This window comes from Salmo trutta, chromosome 3 (assembly GCF_901001165.1).
Source record: "Salmo trutta chromosome 3, fSalTru1.1, whole genome shotgun sequence".
NCBI classification, from domain to species: domain Eukaryota; kingdom Metazoa; phylum Chordata; class Actinopteri; order Salmoniformes; family Salmonidae; genus Salmo; species Salmo trutta.
The window spans coordinates 38,406,210-38,420,263 of NC_042959.1; the positions used below are offsets into that span (position 1 = coordinate 38,406,210).

Sequence of the window (14,054 nt, forward strand, 5' to 3'; positions counted from 1 at the left end):
TTTAAGTGGGTGAGTTAAACAAGGATATCAGGCCCTGCTTACACCATGCCAAGTGGCATTGCATTCATCACTGGAGGTGGAGGAGGAGGCTCTGAGGGGCCTGTGGGAGAGCGGCATCAGTGGGCTCTGCTCTGCTCCATGTTTTAGTTAGTATGCACAAAGTGCCCTCTAGTGTTTGTCATGCAAATGACTCACGCAGGACTGGGGACACGGCTGAGCTTAAGTGGCTCCCTATTCCCTATATAGTACACTAGTTTTGACCAGGGTCTATATGGCTCGTCAAAAATAGTGAACTTTATAAGCCAGGGAGTAGGGTACCATTTGGGTCAATGCATGCTGTGTGAGTAAGTAACAAGATTTCACACTGCATCTGCACTGTTACAACAAGTCTGAACTCTGACTATGACCCAATTTCCAAATCAGCAGTTCAGGGAAGCCATGTTAAGCAACCTATTAGACGGATTTAATGAAGCTGACTCTGTGGTATGAACCTGAAGACAATGGACACCACCATCTGTTATCTGACTAAAATATCGATGGAAAGCATGGAACATTATCCCGTTCAATGTTAAGAGTTTGAAACTTATTTGTTATGAGTTTTCATCAAGTGCAGAATAAATATCCGGTACAAGTGAGAGAAGCTAAGCTCTCAAAGCTAATAAGTGAGTGTACTTTTACATAAAATGTCCTAGAGGTAGTACTGAATGGATGTGGGGGTGTGTGTACACAGAAGTGTGTGTATGTATACCGGGGTTTGGTTGAGATTATGATGGGGCTGCAGGACAATCCCATCGGGGGCTCCTCGGAAGAACTTGCCCTTCCCATTACTCAATGGAGACCTGGAGAAACACATACAACAGCAGTCAGAGAGAGGAGGCTCACGCAACGTTTAACGCAACATTTTACTCAACCTTAGTACATTATATTCATTTAGTAGACACTCTTATCCAGAGCGATTTACAGGAGCAATTAGGATTAAGTGCCTTGCTCAAGGGGCACATCGACAGATTTTTCACCTAGTGGGCTCAGGGATTTGAATAAGCGACCTTGCATATACTGGCCCAATGCTCTTAACCGCTAGGCTGCCCGCTGCCCTAGTAGTATGTTAGTCAGTGAGCGCTGGTGAGGTTATACTGTACACTGCTTGTTTTTGGCTGTATAAGTATAAATAAATAAATCGATCAATCAATCAATCAATCAATGTGAACCTAGGGCTGTTGCGGTGACCGTATTACCGCTACACCGGCAGTCACGAGTCATAACCGCAGTCAAATTCCATGTGATCGCCGAGTCACGGTAACTAGGCTTCTCCAAAACTGCGCTCCGATGCCACTGATGGTCAATAGTAGCCTACCAAACTTCCTATCGCCTCTATTGTCTCTCTAATTAAACTGACATCAATGCAAATGCAATCAAAAATCAAACACTTCATGAGAGTCCTGGGCATTTAGAGTTTGAGCGGAATGGGATCACCTGTTGTGCAGCGAGAGCCAGCTCCTCATAGCTGGTTGATGCATGGAATGAAATAAGTGTTCCTATAAGCCCATGTTGTGCAACATTTCTATAGGCTTTGCTATGCAATTGCATGAGAACTGAGTTTTGATGGCCTTTATTAAAAAGAGGAGGATCCCATCAGCTTTCTATAGGCTAGGCCTACTATATTTATTTCTCAACTTTCCTAATATTAAGCACATTGCTTTGTTTTACAACCGGAGTGGCCTACCTGGCTGGCATGTACTGCGGGAAAAGCGTCCTCCATTCGCTATTTAAGTGCATACGGTGACATGTTTTTTTCCCCTGCCCCTGTTCCGATAACAGCCCGTTCTGAATCAAAACGAATTTTACACATATATTATTTAGTATATGTGATAGATTAAATAGAGAATAGTCTGATGGGTGAGAATATTATCAAGTGCTTGTCAAATTGTGAATGAGAGACAGATGAAGTGTGTGCAGCCTCCCAAGAAACAGAGCAAAGCGCATGCCTTTCATGCAACCTTTTTCAAATCATCATTAGTCGCATCATGCAGCCTTAGAATGTATTAGAAATCAAAAGATATAGCCTAAGGTCTGTATCACAACTAAAGTTGTATAAATAACTGTCAATTAAGCATTTCAATTGATCACTTTGTAAACTGCTCAACACAGAATAGCCGCATGTCTGTGCACTCTCTCGGAAATCGTTTAGGAAAAATATCCTTTCTATTTTATTCAGCTATGTTCAATTGTATTCTTCTTTCTATTAAATAACATAAAATAATGCCACTGGAAGTATAAGAAAATCTTGTCTGCAAATGAACTAGTGTATGGCACAGCCAGATCAGGGCCTAACATAAGGACAACTCAGAAGCTATTCTGTTCTTCTGAAATAGGCTACAATTTCTTCATATCATAATGTTTCTTTAGACCGGCCTAAAATAAATAATGGGTTCATTGTGATGGTGTAGGCTATGTTAAATTGATTTTTTAAAACTTTTTAAACTGTAGATGTTCCAAATGTCCGCATCAGTGGCTTGTAGGCCATGCGTGGAAGCCTGGAGATGTTAATTAACTGTCAATTACCGTGAGACCGGCACTTATGTGCATGACAGTTACCGGCTGACAAAATGTCATGACCGCCACAGCCCTATGTGAACCCACCTGGTTTTCTCCTCATCGTCACTACTCCCGACTTCATCACTGGAAGAGGAGTACTCTGTTGCCTTGACAAACGGACTGAGATTGGACTTGACCCCAGATAAGTGGCCGAAACCCTGAGACAGAAACACAGAGAATAACATAAGAGATAGAACACCAGACATCAGGATTCATGAGACAGACACGGTTATGGAATAATACAGGACTGCTAATGCTAATTGAGTATAGGAATAATTGTCACAAGATGACAAATGGCTGAATGCTATTGAATAAAACACAAGGACACTGTGTGTCCTCTGGAGGGAATCAGAGACAGGACAGAACAGGGTTCCCATCTGCTGCCTTGTCCTCTGGTCCCGTCGGAATGACCGGAATCTTAACTGGCATTACTTCTCGGAATGGCATACCTCTGACATCAAATCAATAGGCCCAGTCATAAGATGCACTATTTGGTCTAGAACGGATAAGCAGGAATGATACACTATTTAGATGAGACTATTTATATAGATGAGTCGATGAGGAGGAATTCCAGCATTCTTTGTTTTCATAAAAGCAAACGCAGATGTTAGACAGTCAGATAGATTCTCCTAATTCAAATCCAGAGGTAATCGGATTCATCAGTCTCTTACCTTTAATTTTTTTTAACAGACGGTCACAAACAACAGTAACGAACATCTGACGAACACCGAGACGAGACCAACATGATTGCCTTGAAACTTGGTGACCAAGTTTTAATGTGTTACAAATGCAGATACTTTCCGCAACCACAGGGCAACTGGAGCCAATAAAAAAAAGAACAACTTGTCCCACTGGAAGAGTTCTGATAATCAGGCTGAAAACGACATTATACATCTAATGTGGGTGAACGAGTAAAGTAACGGATGTAAAATATGTAGTGTAAAATAGTGTTCTAGATGCTGGGATAGCAACAGATGTCGTCCCCTGTGGCTTAGTTGGTAGAGCATGGTACTCCTGGCAATGCCAGGATTGTGGGAACGATTCCCAATGGACCGCGAATATGTATGCACGCATGACTCTCACTTTGGAAAAAAGAGTCTACTAAATTGCATTTTTATTATATATAGACGCTAGGGTTGGGCGATGTCAAGCTTTGTCCTATCTTGATGATGTACTAGTAAAACGTTGTGATATATGATGGTATCGGCCCCTATTGGCCAACCCCAAAAACATTTTATTGTAAAAGTTAATTAAAACAAACTTGCATGCTACAACTTCATGAAAGATAATCTTGTTGAAAGCCTGGTCAGAGGCTAAGTGGAGGCAAATATTTTGTTATATTTCTGATGGAGCTTCAGCATGGCCAGGTAGGTGTGTGTGTGTGTGTGTGTGTGTGTGTGTGTGTGTGTGTGTGTGTGTGTGTGTGTGTGTGTGTGTGTGTGGCGCACACGATGGAGTGACAGTCTATGCCGTAGTGAGTTAGGTTATAAATCATGGGCTGGATAGAGGCAGTCTTCAGAACTGGTTAATAATTGCTTTATTTGCATCATCCTCCTTTCTTAAAAGGCCTATGGTTTGTTCTATCTCTCATAAAGCTGTGATTGAGAATAGCATATGCCCAAGCCTATAGATTCTGACTTTTATTCTTGTTCTTTTTGAAAGTGGCAACTTTAGGACAACTCTTTCTTAGGCTATTAAAATATTTGGAAATAGGCTACTAACTTTAACAATTTTGTTTTCAACCTTGTATGCATAGCCATAGGAAGTAGGGTGCTGCTGCGCCACCTGAAAAAAATAAAATAATAATAATTTGCAGAACCCCCAAACTACTTCCCGTGGCTATGCTCGCATGGGGGGATTTTTCTGGCCCGCACAGATCATTTATTTCTTAATAAGCTTAAACTTGATTGAACTTGTCATTCGATTTTTCTATAGACTATTGATACAGATTGTTCTCTCTCATTATTAGTCCCCTGGCTACCTTAAGTTTTTAGGCTATTCAAATACATTTATGAGATGGAAGTCCATTAGATTCATTCATTGTTTGATCGGTAGAAAGCCATGCATGCATAAAACGATGAAAGTTTAGGCTAGTCTTGCCCAAAGTAGTATTAATATCGTATGGAGAGAGAAGGGAGTATAGCCCAAAAATTCTACAGCTAGACATAAGATAGTTAAGGAGTGTCCGTTATAAAGAAAATAGGTTTAGGCTATAAGGTCCATGCATCCGACATGAGAGAGAGAGAAACAATATGGGTGGAATTCTCTCTCCACTCTGTCAAGTTCAAATAGGCTAAACCATCGATGATGGCTGTCAATTATCGTCGATAGACGATGCTATCGTAATATAGCCCAACCCTAATAGATACTGTACATACATGTTGCTGCAGCAGGGCTGCTTGAGAAGTCTCCTGAGACTTCTTGTACTGTTGAAGACGGCTCTGCAGCATAGGGCTCTCCAGCTTGAAGTAACCTGAAAGAGTCAAAGGAAAATCTCTATCTCACATTTCATTATGTTGTCCCTCTCTTTAAATATTACCAGAGCAATACAGATACTCTAGATAGCTTTGGTGGCTCATTATGTGATCTTTCCTCAAACTATGTATGCTCAGTATGCTCTGCTAGTATGATGAACAAGTCGAGATAAGGACTAAGGCATGAGGATACATTGTATGGGATTCCTTGTTTTTCTTCTGGCTTACTTCCCGAATGCTAAAATGTAACGCCCTTGTAAAGGACTTGGAAAAGCACTATAAAAATGTATCATTATTACTACTCTATTTGAGCTATTGCTCCCTCTTCATGTACAGTATATGAAATCCTTTTACATTTAAACAAAGACGTTAGCACATTTATTTACCATATTGTGTGGGAGGCTCCTGAACTGCTTTCTTAAAACTGACGATTACTAGTAAAAAAGGGATCTTTGAACATATTACCCAGTGTTTCTTTCTTTCTTTCTTTTTCTTTCTTTCTTTCTTTCTTTTTTTCTTTCTTTCTTTCTTTCGCCATCCAAAAGGCATTTATTTTGAGAGTCTGTCTAACCATTAATTGTACTGGTTTTCCCCACACCCATTCTACCACAGGCCCTGTTGCTCACCCACATGCCCTCATACACTCCCACACACCCCAAAACACACTGCACTACTCAACAGACAGAGCACAGGCCAATGCTACCACTACACAGAAAATGTTAGACACCTTTTAGGTCTTTCCTAAAGACAAAAAACTAGGTAAAACTTTCAACAATTTTTCTGTTTCAAAGCCAAACAGTAAGCAGGTGGCACGGTGCATGGTTCAGAGTTTCACTTTCAAACACTTTCAACTCATGGGGGGAACAACTCTGACAGGATGTTTAGGTTCCAGTGAGAAATTTCCTGTGTATTGTGGTTATAGTCTGATTTGTAAACACCCAATGCTTTCACACAGGCTGTAGTTCACCATGTAGTAACACTATGCAGCTGATGGATCTACTATGAATCGATGTGTTGAAAGGAACCCATCTATAGTGAGTGGTTAGGAGACAGAGAGAGAGAGGGAGAGGTGAAGCGAGTGAGTAATTGTGGAGGACACAAGGACACAGACCTGACTGGGAGCTGCTGCTGGAGCTTCCGTGAGATGACATGGATTTCCCACCCTTCTCCACAGGAGACTGAGGGCCCCCACTGAACAGCAGACAGGGAGAGGGATAGGAATCAGTGCCACAGGTAACTTCTACAAAGCTGTGAACAATCTGAGAGACAAGGCAAGAAGGGCCCTCTACGCCATCAAAAGGAACATAACATTCAACATACCAATTAGGATCTGGCTAAAAATACTTGAATCATTGCCCTTTATGGTTGTGAGGTCTGGGGTCCGCTTACCAACAAATCATTCATAAAAATGGGACAAACACCAAATTGAGACTCTGCATGCAGAATTCTGCAAAAATATCCTCAGTGTACAACACAAAATACCAAATAATACATGCAGAGCAGAATTAGGCCGATACCCACTAATTATCAAAATCCAGAAGAGAGACATTACATTCTACAACCACCTAAAAGGAAGCGATTCCCAAACCTTCCATAACAAAGCCAACACCTATAGAGAGATTAATCTGGAGAAGAGTCCCCTAAACAAGCTGGTCCTGGGGCTCTGTTCACAAACAGACCCCACAGAACCCCAGGACAGCAACACAATAAGACACAACCAACACATTGGAAATAATTAAAAAACAGAGCAAACTAGAATGCTACTTGGCCCTAAACAGAGAGTACACAGTAGCAGAATACCTGAAAGCTTTGACTATTGAGAGGCCGCCATAGGCAGACCTAGCTCTCAAGAGAAGACAGGCTATGTGCACACAAAATTAGGTGGAAACGGAACTGCACTTCCTTACCTCCTGCCAAATGTATGACCATATTAGAGACACATTTCCCTCAGATTACACAGACCCACAAATCATTTTAAATAATATCTATCGGGGGAAATATCACAGTGTGCCACCACAGCCACAAGATTTGTGACCTGTGCCACAAGAAAAGGGCAACCAGGAGAGGGAGAGAGTGGTGACACGGATCAGGCACACACAAGTTATGCTCTATACTTCAAATGATGTAACAGAGATACCAAATGTCCATAGAGTGCCAGTGGAAGTGATCCCCTAAGCACATGAGGCCTGTCAAAGCTGATCTATGGATCACCCACCCTGTGACTGGTAGGATCCCTCCCTGAGAATGATGTGTGATGTGGTGAAAAACGTACCTTGATGAAGTCCGGTGATGACTAATCAGCTCTTTACAATAGAATTTCGATGTTGTACGCTCCGGAACCTGTGAGGACACAGTATATGCCTGACTGCCTTCAACAAAACATGCTGCATATTAGACATTACAAAACACTGCATACTATGTAGGGACTGCAGAAACAATATAGTATGTGGAACTGATCCAAATGAGGCAACCTGAACTGTATCACCTTCTATAGTAAGTTGATATTTAATTACAATATAGCTGCTACATTCTAAGAATTACAACTTAAGTCAAACTCATGAGAAGAAACATATGTCAAGCACGCACTCAGGCCTTGTGTTCATGTGACTAATGCTTACATTTCTCAACGTGGTCCCCTACAGCTGTCAACCTTTTCACCTTGCTCTCATGTGTCACATCATCACATAAGAGGAAAGGAAGACTACACCCATTGAAAGAGGAAGTCATTCTGAAAATACCCATCTGACTACTGACACTCCTTCAACAGGGCTTACTAGCAGCTCTGGGTTTCATAAGTGTTTCTTTTTTTTTGTTCTTTCTGCAATTAAAGCACATCAACTCCATATGCTAAGGATACAAATCTATGTTGATTAGAAGACCCAGAGCAGGGATGGGCAACTGGCGAGCCCGGACCTACAGTACCTTTTGTAGGAAATTCACTTTAAAACATCAATGTGTAAAATGTCAATGTTTTCTCTCCGCTGTCAATAGGGGGGTTGCGCATTTTTTGGGGGTTTCAAGGTGGCGTGGGACCCCCAACAAAATTTCACTTAGGGCCCCCAAAATGCTAAAGCCGGCTCTGACTGCATGTGAGGGTATGGATGTGGATATGCAGACCCGTGAGCCACTGTGGTCCCTCGTGATGAGTTCAGATTTGTTGTGGTCCCCAACCCCATCAAAGTTACCCATACCTGAACTAGAGAAATGTTGTGAGAGTTTGTTATTGGAAACACAGAATGTGCATCACATCATCGAATGTGTTTGCTGTTAGTCAGGGGTGCCATAGGAAGCCTGAGGGCACTGCCAACCTCGTGCTGAACATTCCACTTCCTCTAAGCTTGCATGATCAACATAATCACACAAACAACAACAGCAGAACCCACTAAGAGATAATATCACACACACATGGGGTTATAGTCTCACCAGGCACACACACACACACAGACAGACAGACAGACACATATAGAAATATTCACCACACATACAGTACCAGTCAAAAGTTTGGACACATACTCATTCAAGGGTTTTTCTGTATTTTAATTATTTTCTACATTGCAGAATAATAGTGAAGATATCAAAACTATGAAATAACACATATGGAATCATGTAGTAACCAAAAAAGTGTTAAACTAATCAAAATATATTTCATATTTGTAACGCCCTGGCCATAGAGAGGGGTTTTTTGTTCTTTATTTTGGTTAGGCCAGGGTGTTACATTGGGTGGGCGTTCTATGTTCCTTTCTCTATGTTTTTGTATTTCTTTGTTTTGGGCCATGTGTGGCTCCCAATCAGGCACAGCTGAAGCTCGTTGTTGCTGATTGGGAGTCACACATAAGGAGCATGTTTTTCCTTTGGGTTTTGTGGGTAATTGTTTTCTGTTTAGTGTGTTCCTAACAGAACTGTTGCTAGTCGTTTTTTGGTTTCTTTTGTATAGTGTTCGTTGATCATTAAAACCTTTTATGATGAACATTAACTCCGCTGCACCTTGGTCTTCTTCCGACGACAGCCGTTACAATATTTGAGATTCTTCAAAGTAGCCACCCTTTGCCTAGATGGCAAAGATGGCATTCTCTCAATCAGCTTCATGAGGTAGTCACCTGGAATGCATTTCAATGAACAGGTGTGCCTTGTTAAAAGTTAATATGTGGAATTTCTTTCCTTCTTAATGCGTTTGAGCCAATCAGTTGTGACATGGTAAGGGTGGTAAACAGAAGTTAGCCCTATTGGTTTTGGTTCCAACCACCATCTCTTTGTGAGACGCAGAGTAGGTGATCGGATGATCGGCCGAAGTCGGTCCCTCTCCTTGTTGGGGCGGCGTTCGGGGGTCGACGTCACCGATCTTTTAGCCATCGCCGATCCACTTTTCATTTTCCATTTGTCTTGTCTTTGTTTTCTACACACCTGATTTCTATTCCCCAATTACATGTTCATTATTTAACCCTCTGTTTCCCACATGTTAGTGTGCGTGTTTATTGATTGTTCATGGCGGTACTTGTCGGCTGGTTATGTTTGCCGGGTTATGTATTTACGCCCGTTATTTTTGAGTGACCGGTATTTCTCTGCACTTTGAGTATTGTCTGTATACTGGTGCTGTCGTGGAATTAAATACCTTGTACACACATTTCTGCTCTCCTGCGCCTGATTCACTGCACCAGTTAACCACCGCCTGACAGAAACACGCACCCCGAAATGGAGTCAGCAGGAGCAGATGCCCCGGTATTAGGGGTTGAGGAGCGCGTCCAGCAGCACGCTGCCATGTTACAGCATCTCGGCACCGCCATGGATCGCGTCCTGCAAACTATGGATCGTTGGGAGAGAAGAGGAGTTCCTCCATTGCCTCCACCAGCACCACCACTCACCCCTCCTTCACCCGGTCCCAGTGGGATTCGGCTCTGTCACGCCCTGGCCAGTATAAGGGTTAATTGGTATTGTAGTTTGGTCAGCACGTGGCAGAGGGTATTTGTTTTATGTGGTTCAGGGTGGTGTTTTTGTTGTAAGGGCATTTGATTTAGTATTCCGGGGTTTTTGGGCACTGTTTGAGTTTCACGTATTTCTATGTTGATCTAGTTAGTTGTATGTCTATGTTTGGTTAATTGGGGTGGACTTCCAATTGAAGGCAGCTGTGTGGTGTTGCCTTTGATTGGAAGTCCTATATTAGTTGGGTGTGTTTGTCTGTTTAATTGTGGGAGATTGTTCTGAGTTTAGCCTTGTGCCTTGCCAGACTGTGTGTTGATCGGTCGTTCTCTTTTTGTTATTTTTGGTGTTCATTTTGGAGTCAATAAACCTCAAGATGAGCTTACACATACCTGCTGCGTTTTGGTCCTCCTTAACCAACGACAACCGTGACAGGCTCGCTCTTCCGAGGGAGTATGATGGGACGGCTGCCGGATGTCAGGGGTTCCTACTCCAGCTGGAGCTCTACCTGGCAACCGTCCACCCTGGATCTCAGGAGCGCTTACAACCTGGTGCGTATCCGGGAGGGAGACGAGTGGAAGACGGCTTTTAGTACCATCTCAGGGCACTATGAGTACCTCGTCATGCCGTACGGGTTGATAAATGCTCCATCAGTCTTCCAGGCCTTTGTAGACGAGATTTTCAGGGACCTGCACGGGCAGGGTGTAGTGGTATATATTGATGACATTCTGATATACTCCGCTATAAGCGCCGAGCATGTGTCCCTGGTGCGCAGGGTGCTTGGTCGACTGTTGGAGCATGACCTGTACGTCAAGGTTGAGAAATGTCTGTTCTTTAAACAGTCCGTCTCCTTCCTAGGGTACCGTATTTCCACTTCAGGGGTGGAGATGGAGAGTGACCGCATTTCAGCCGTGCGTAATTGGCCTACTCCCACCACGGTAAAGGAAGTGCAGCGGTTTCTAGGGTTTGCCAACTACTACCGGATAACCTCCGGGGCTTTGGTCAGGTGGCGGCTCCCATTACCTCACTGCTGAAGGGGGGACCGGTGCGTTTGCAGTGGTCAGCTGAGGCGGACAGGGGCTTTTGGTCACCTGAGGGCTCTGTTTACCTCGGCTTCCATGCTGGCTCATCCAGATCCCTCTTTGGCGTTCATAGTGGAGGTGGACGCATCCGAGGCTGGGATAGGAGCCGTGCTCTCTCAGCGCTCGGGTACGCCACCAAAGCTCCGCCCCTGTGCCTTCTTTTCGAAGAAGCTCAGCCCGGCGGAGCGAATCTATGACGTGGGGGACCGGGAGCTGTTAGCTGTCGTCAAGGCATTGAAGGCGTGGAGACATTGGCTTGAGGGGGCTAAACACCCTTTTCTCATCTGGACTGACCACCGCAATCTGGAGTACATCCGGGCGACGAGGAGACTGAACCCTCGCTTAGTGTTCTTTACCCGTTTTGTCTTCACCCTGTCCTACAGACCAGGTTCCCAGAACGCTAAGGCAGACGCACTGTCCTGGATGTATGACACGGAGGAGCGGTCCATGGATCACACTCCCATACTCCCGGCCTCTTGCCTGGTGGCACCGGTAGTGTGGGAGCTGGACGCGGACATCGAGCGGGCGTTGCGTACAGAGCCCACTCCCTCCAGTGTCCAGCTGGGCGTCTGTACGTTCCGTCTGCTGTCCGCGACCATTTGATCTATTGGGCCCACACGTCACCCTCCTCTGGTCACCCTGGCATCGGTCGGACAGTGCGCTGTCTTAGTGGGAAGTATTGGTGGTCCACCTTGGCTAAGAACGTGAGGGTTTATGTTTCCTCCTGCTCAGTGTGCGCCCAGTGCAAGGCCCCTAGGCATCTGCCCAGAGGGAAGTTACAACCCTTACCCGTTCCACAACGGCCGTGGTCGCACCTGTCGGTGGACTTCCTAACAGATCTTCCTCCCTCACAGGGTAACACCACGATCCTGGTCGTTGTGGATCGGTTTTCTAAGTCCTGCCGTCTACTCCCTTTGCCCGGTCTCCCTATGGCCCTACAGACTGCGGAGGCCCTGTTCACACACGTCTTCCGGCACTACGGGGTGCCTGAGGACATAGTATCTGATCGAGGTCCCCAGTTCACGTCAAGGGTCTGGAGGGCGTTCATGGAACGTCTGGGGGTCTCGGTTAGCCTTACCTCAGGTTTTCACCCCGAGAGTAATGGGCAGGTGGAGAGAGTGAACCAGGATGTGGGTAGGTTTCTGTGGTCTTATTGCCAGGACCGGCCGGGGGAGTGGGCGGCGTTCATACCCTGGGCAGAGATGGCCCAAAACTCGCTCCGCCACTCCTCCACTAACCTCTCCCCCTTCCAGTGCGTACTGGGGTACCAGCCGGTTCTGGCGCCTTGGCATCAGAGCCAGATCGAGGCTCCTGCGGTGGACGACTGGTTTAGGCGCTCGGAGGAGACATGGGACGTCGCTCATGTGCACCTTCAGCAGGCCGTGAGGCATCAGAAAGCAAGCGCAGACCGCCACCGCAGTGAGGCCCCGGTGTTCGCACCGGGGGACCGGGTCTGGCTCTCGACCTGAAACCTGCCCCTCCGCCTGCCCTGCCGGAAGCTGGGTCCGCGGTTTGTGGGGCCATTCAAAGTCCTGAGGAGACTGAACAAGGTTTGTTACAGGTTACAGCTTCCCCCCGATTACCGTATTAACCCCTCGTTCCATGTGTCTCTCCTCAGGCCGGTGGTGGTTGGTCCACTCCAGGAGTCTGAGGTGCGGGAGGTTCCTCTGCCCCCTCTGGACATCAAGGGGGCCCCGGCATATGCAGTTCGAGCCATATTGGACTCAAGGCGTCGGGCGAGGGGCCTTCAGTACCTCGTGGAGTGGGAGAGGTACGGTCCGGAGGAGAGATGCTGGGTGCCGGTGGAGGATGTATTGGACCCTTCGATGCTGCGGAAGTTCTACCGTCTCCATCCGGATCGCCCTGCGCCTCGTCCTCCGGGTCGTCCCCGAGGCCGGTGATTCACTGCACCAGTTAACCACCGCCTGACAGCATGTGTGGTTCCCACCATGAAGCATGGAGGTGTGATGGCGTGGGGGTGCTTTGCTGGTGACACTGTCTGTGATTTATTTAGATTTTAAGGCACACTTAACCAGCATGGCTACCACAGCATTCTGCAGCGATACACCATCCCATCTGGTTTGCGCTTTGTGGAACTATCATTTGTTTTTCAACAGGACAATGACCCAACACACCTCCAGACTGTGTAAGGGCTATTTGACCAAGAAAGAGAATGACAGAGTGCTGCATCAGATGACCTGGCCTCCACAATCACCCAACCTCAACCCAATTGAGATGGTTTGGGATGAGTTGGCCAGGTGTCAGGGAAGAGCAGCCAACATGTGCTCAGCATATGTGGGAACTCCTTCAAGACTGTTGGAAAAGCATTCCAGGTGATGCTGGTTGAGAGTGTGAAAAGCTGTCATCAAGGCAAAGGGTGGCTACTTTGAAGAATCTAAAATCTAAAATATATTTGATTTGTTTAACACTTTTTGATGTTTTTTTGGATTCCATATGTGTTATTTCATATTTTCAGGTCTTCACTATTATTCTACAATGTAGAAAATAGTAAAAATAGAGAAAATGCTTTTGACTGGACCTCTACATACAACATGTGTAAATGTACACGTGTATATACAGTATGTACACAACATGTGTGTGTACACACCACAACATATACACACGTCACCACAATGATAGACGGACAGACCTTTGGTGGGCACTCCATAGAGTTTTGGAAGTCCCAGAAGACATCGTCAAACATAGGAGACATGGGAGTGGTGGCCATGTCAGACATAGAGCTGCTGTGAGGGCTATCTCGACTGGAGTGAAGATTGGCATTCTGAAATGGACAGTTAGTTTAGATCAGACCAACTATATTTTTATATATTCATACGGCTCTGGGTTAGATTACTTTACTTAGTGACACATTGGTCCCGTTCCAAGTGGCACCCTATTCTCTATAGTGCATTAGTTTTGACCAGTGCCCTATGGATGCAATATAAAGGGAATAGGGTACTATTTGAGACAGAGACTCTCAGTACTGTAG

General features: G+C 45.2%; 1 protein-coding gene across 4 annotated transcripts in view; it reads right to left on the bottom strand.

Moving 5' to 3' along the window:
* Positions 1-14,054, bottom strand: part of LOC115174944 (mitogen-activated protein kinase kinase kinase kinase 4) — a 57,722-nt gene that overhangs the window by 14,574 nt on the left and 29,094 nt on the right. For all 4 annotated transcript variants that reach the window (XM_029734023.1, XM_029734014.1, XM_029734004.1 and 1 more), the window contains 6 exons: positions 13,716-13,847; positions 7,342-7,409; positions 6,181-6,260; positions 4,974-5,068; positions 2,641-2,753; positions 749-839 (listed from right to left, as the gene is read on the bottom strand). In XM_029734023.1, the coding sequence (XP_029589883.1) occupies positions 749-839; positions 2,641-2,753; positions 4,974-5,068; positions 6,181-6,260; positions 7,342-7,409; positions 13,716-13,847 (579 nt within the window). The remainder of the gene's footprint in view (positions 1-748; positions 840-2,640; positions 2,754-4,973; positions 5,069-6,180; positions 6,261-7,341; positions 7,410-13,715; positions 13,848-14,054) is intronic.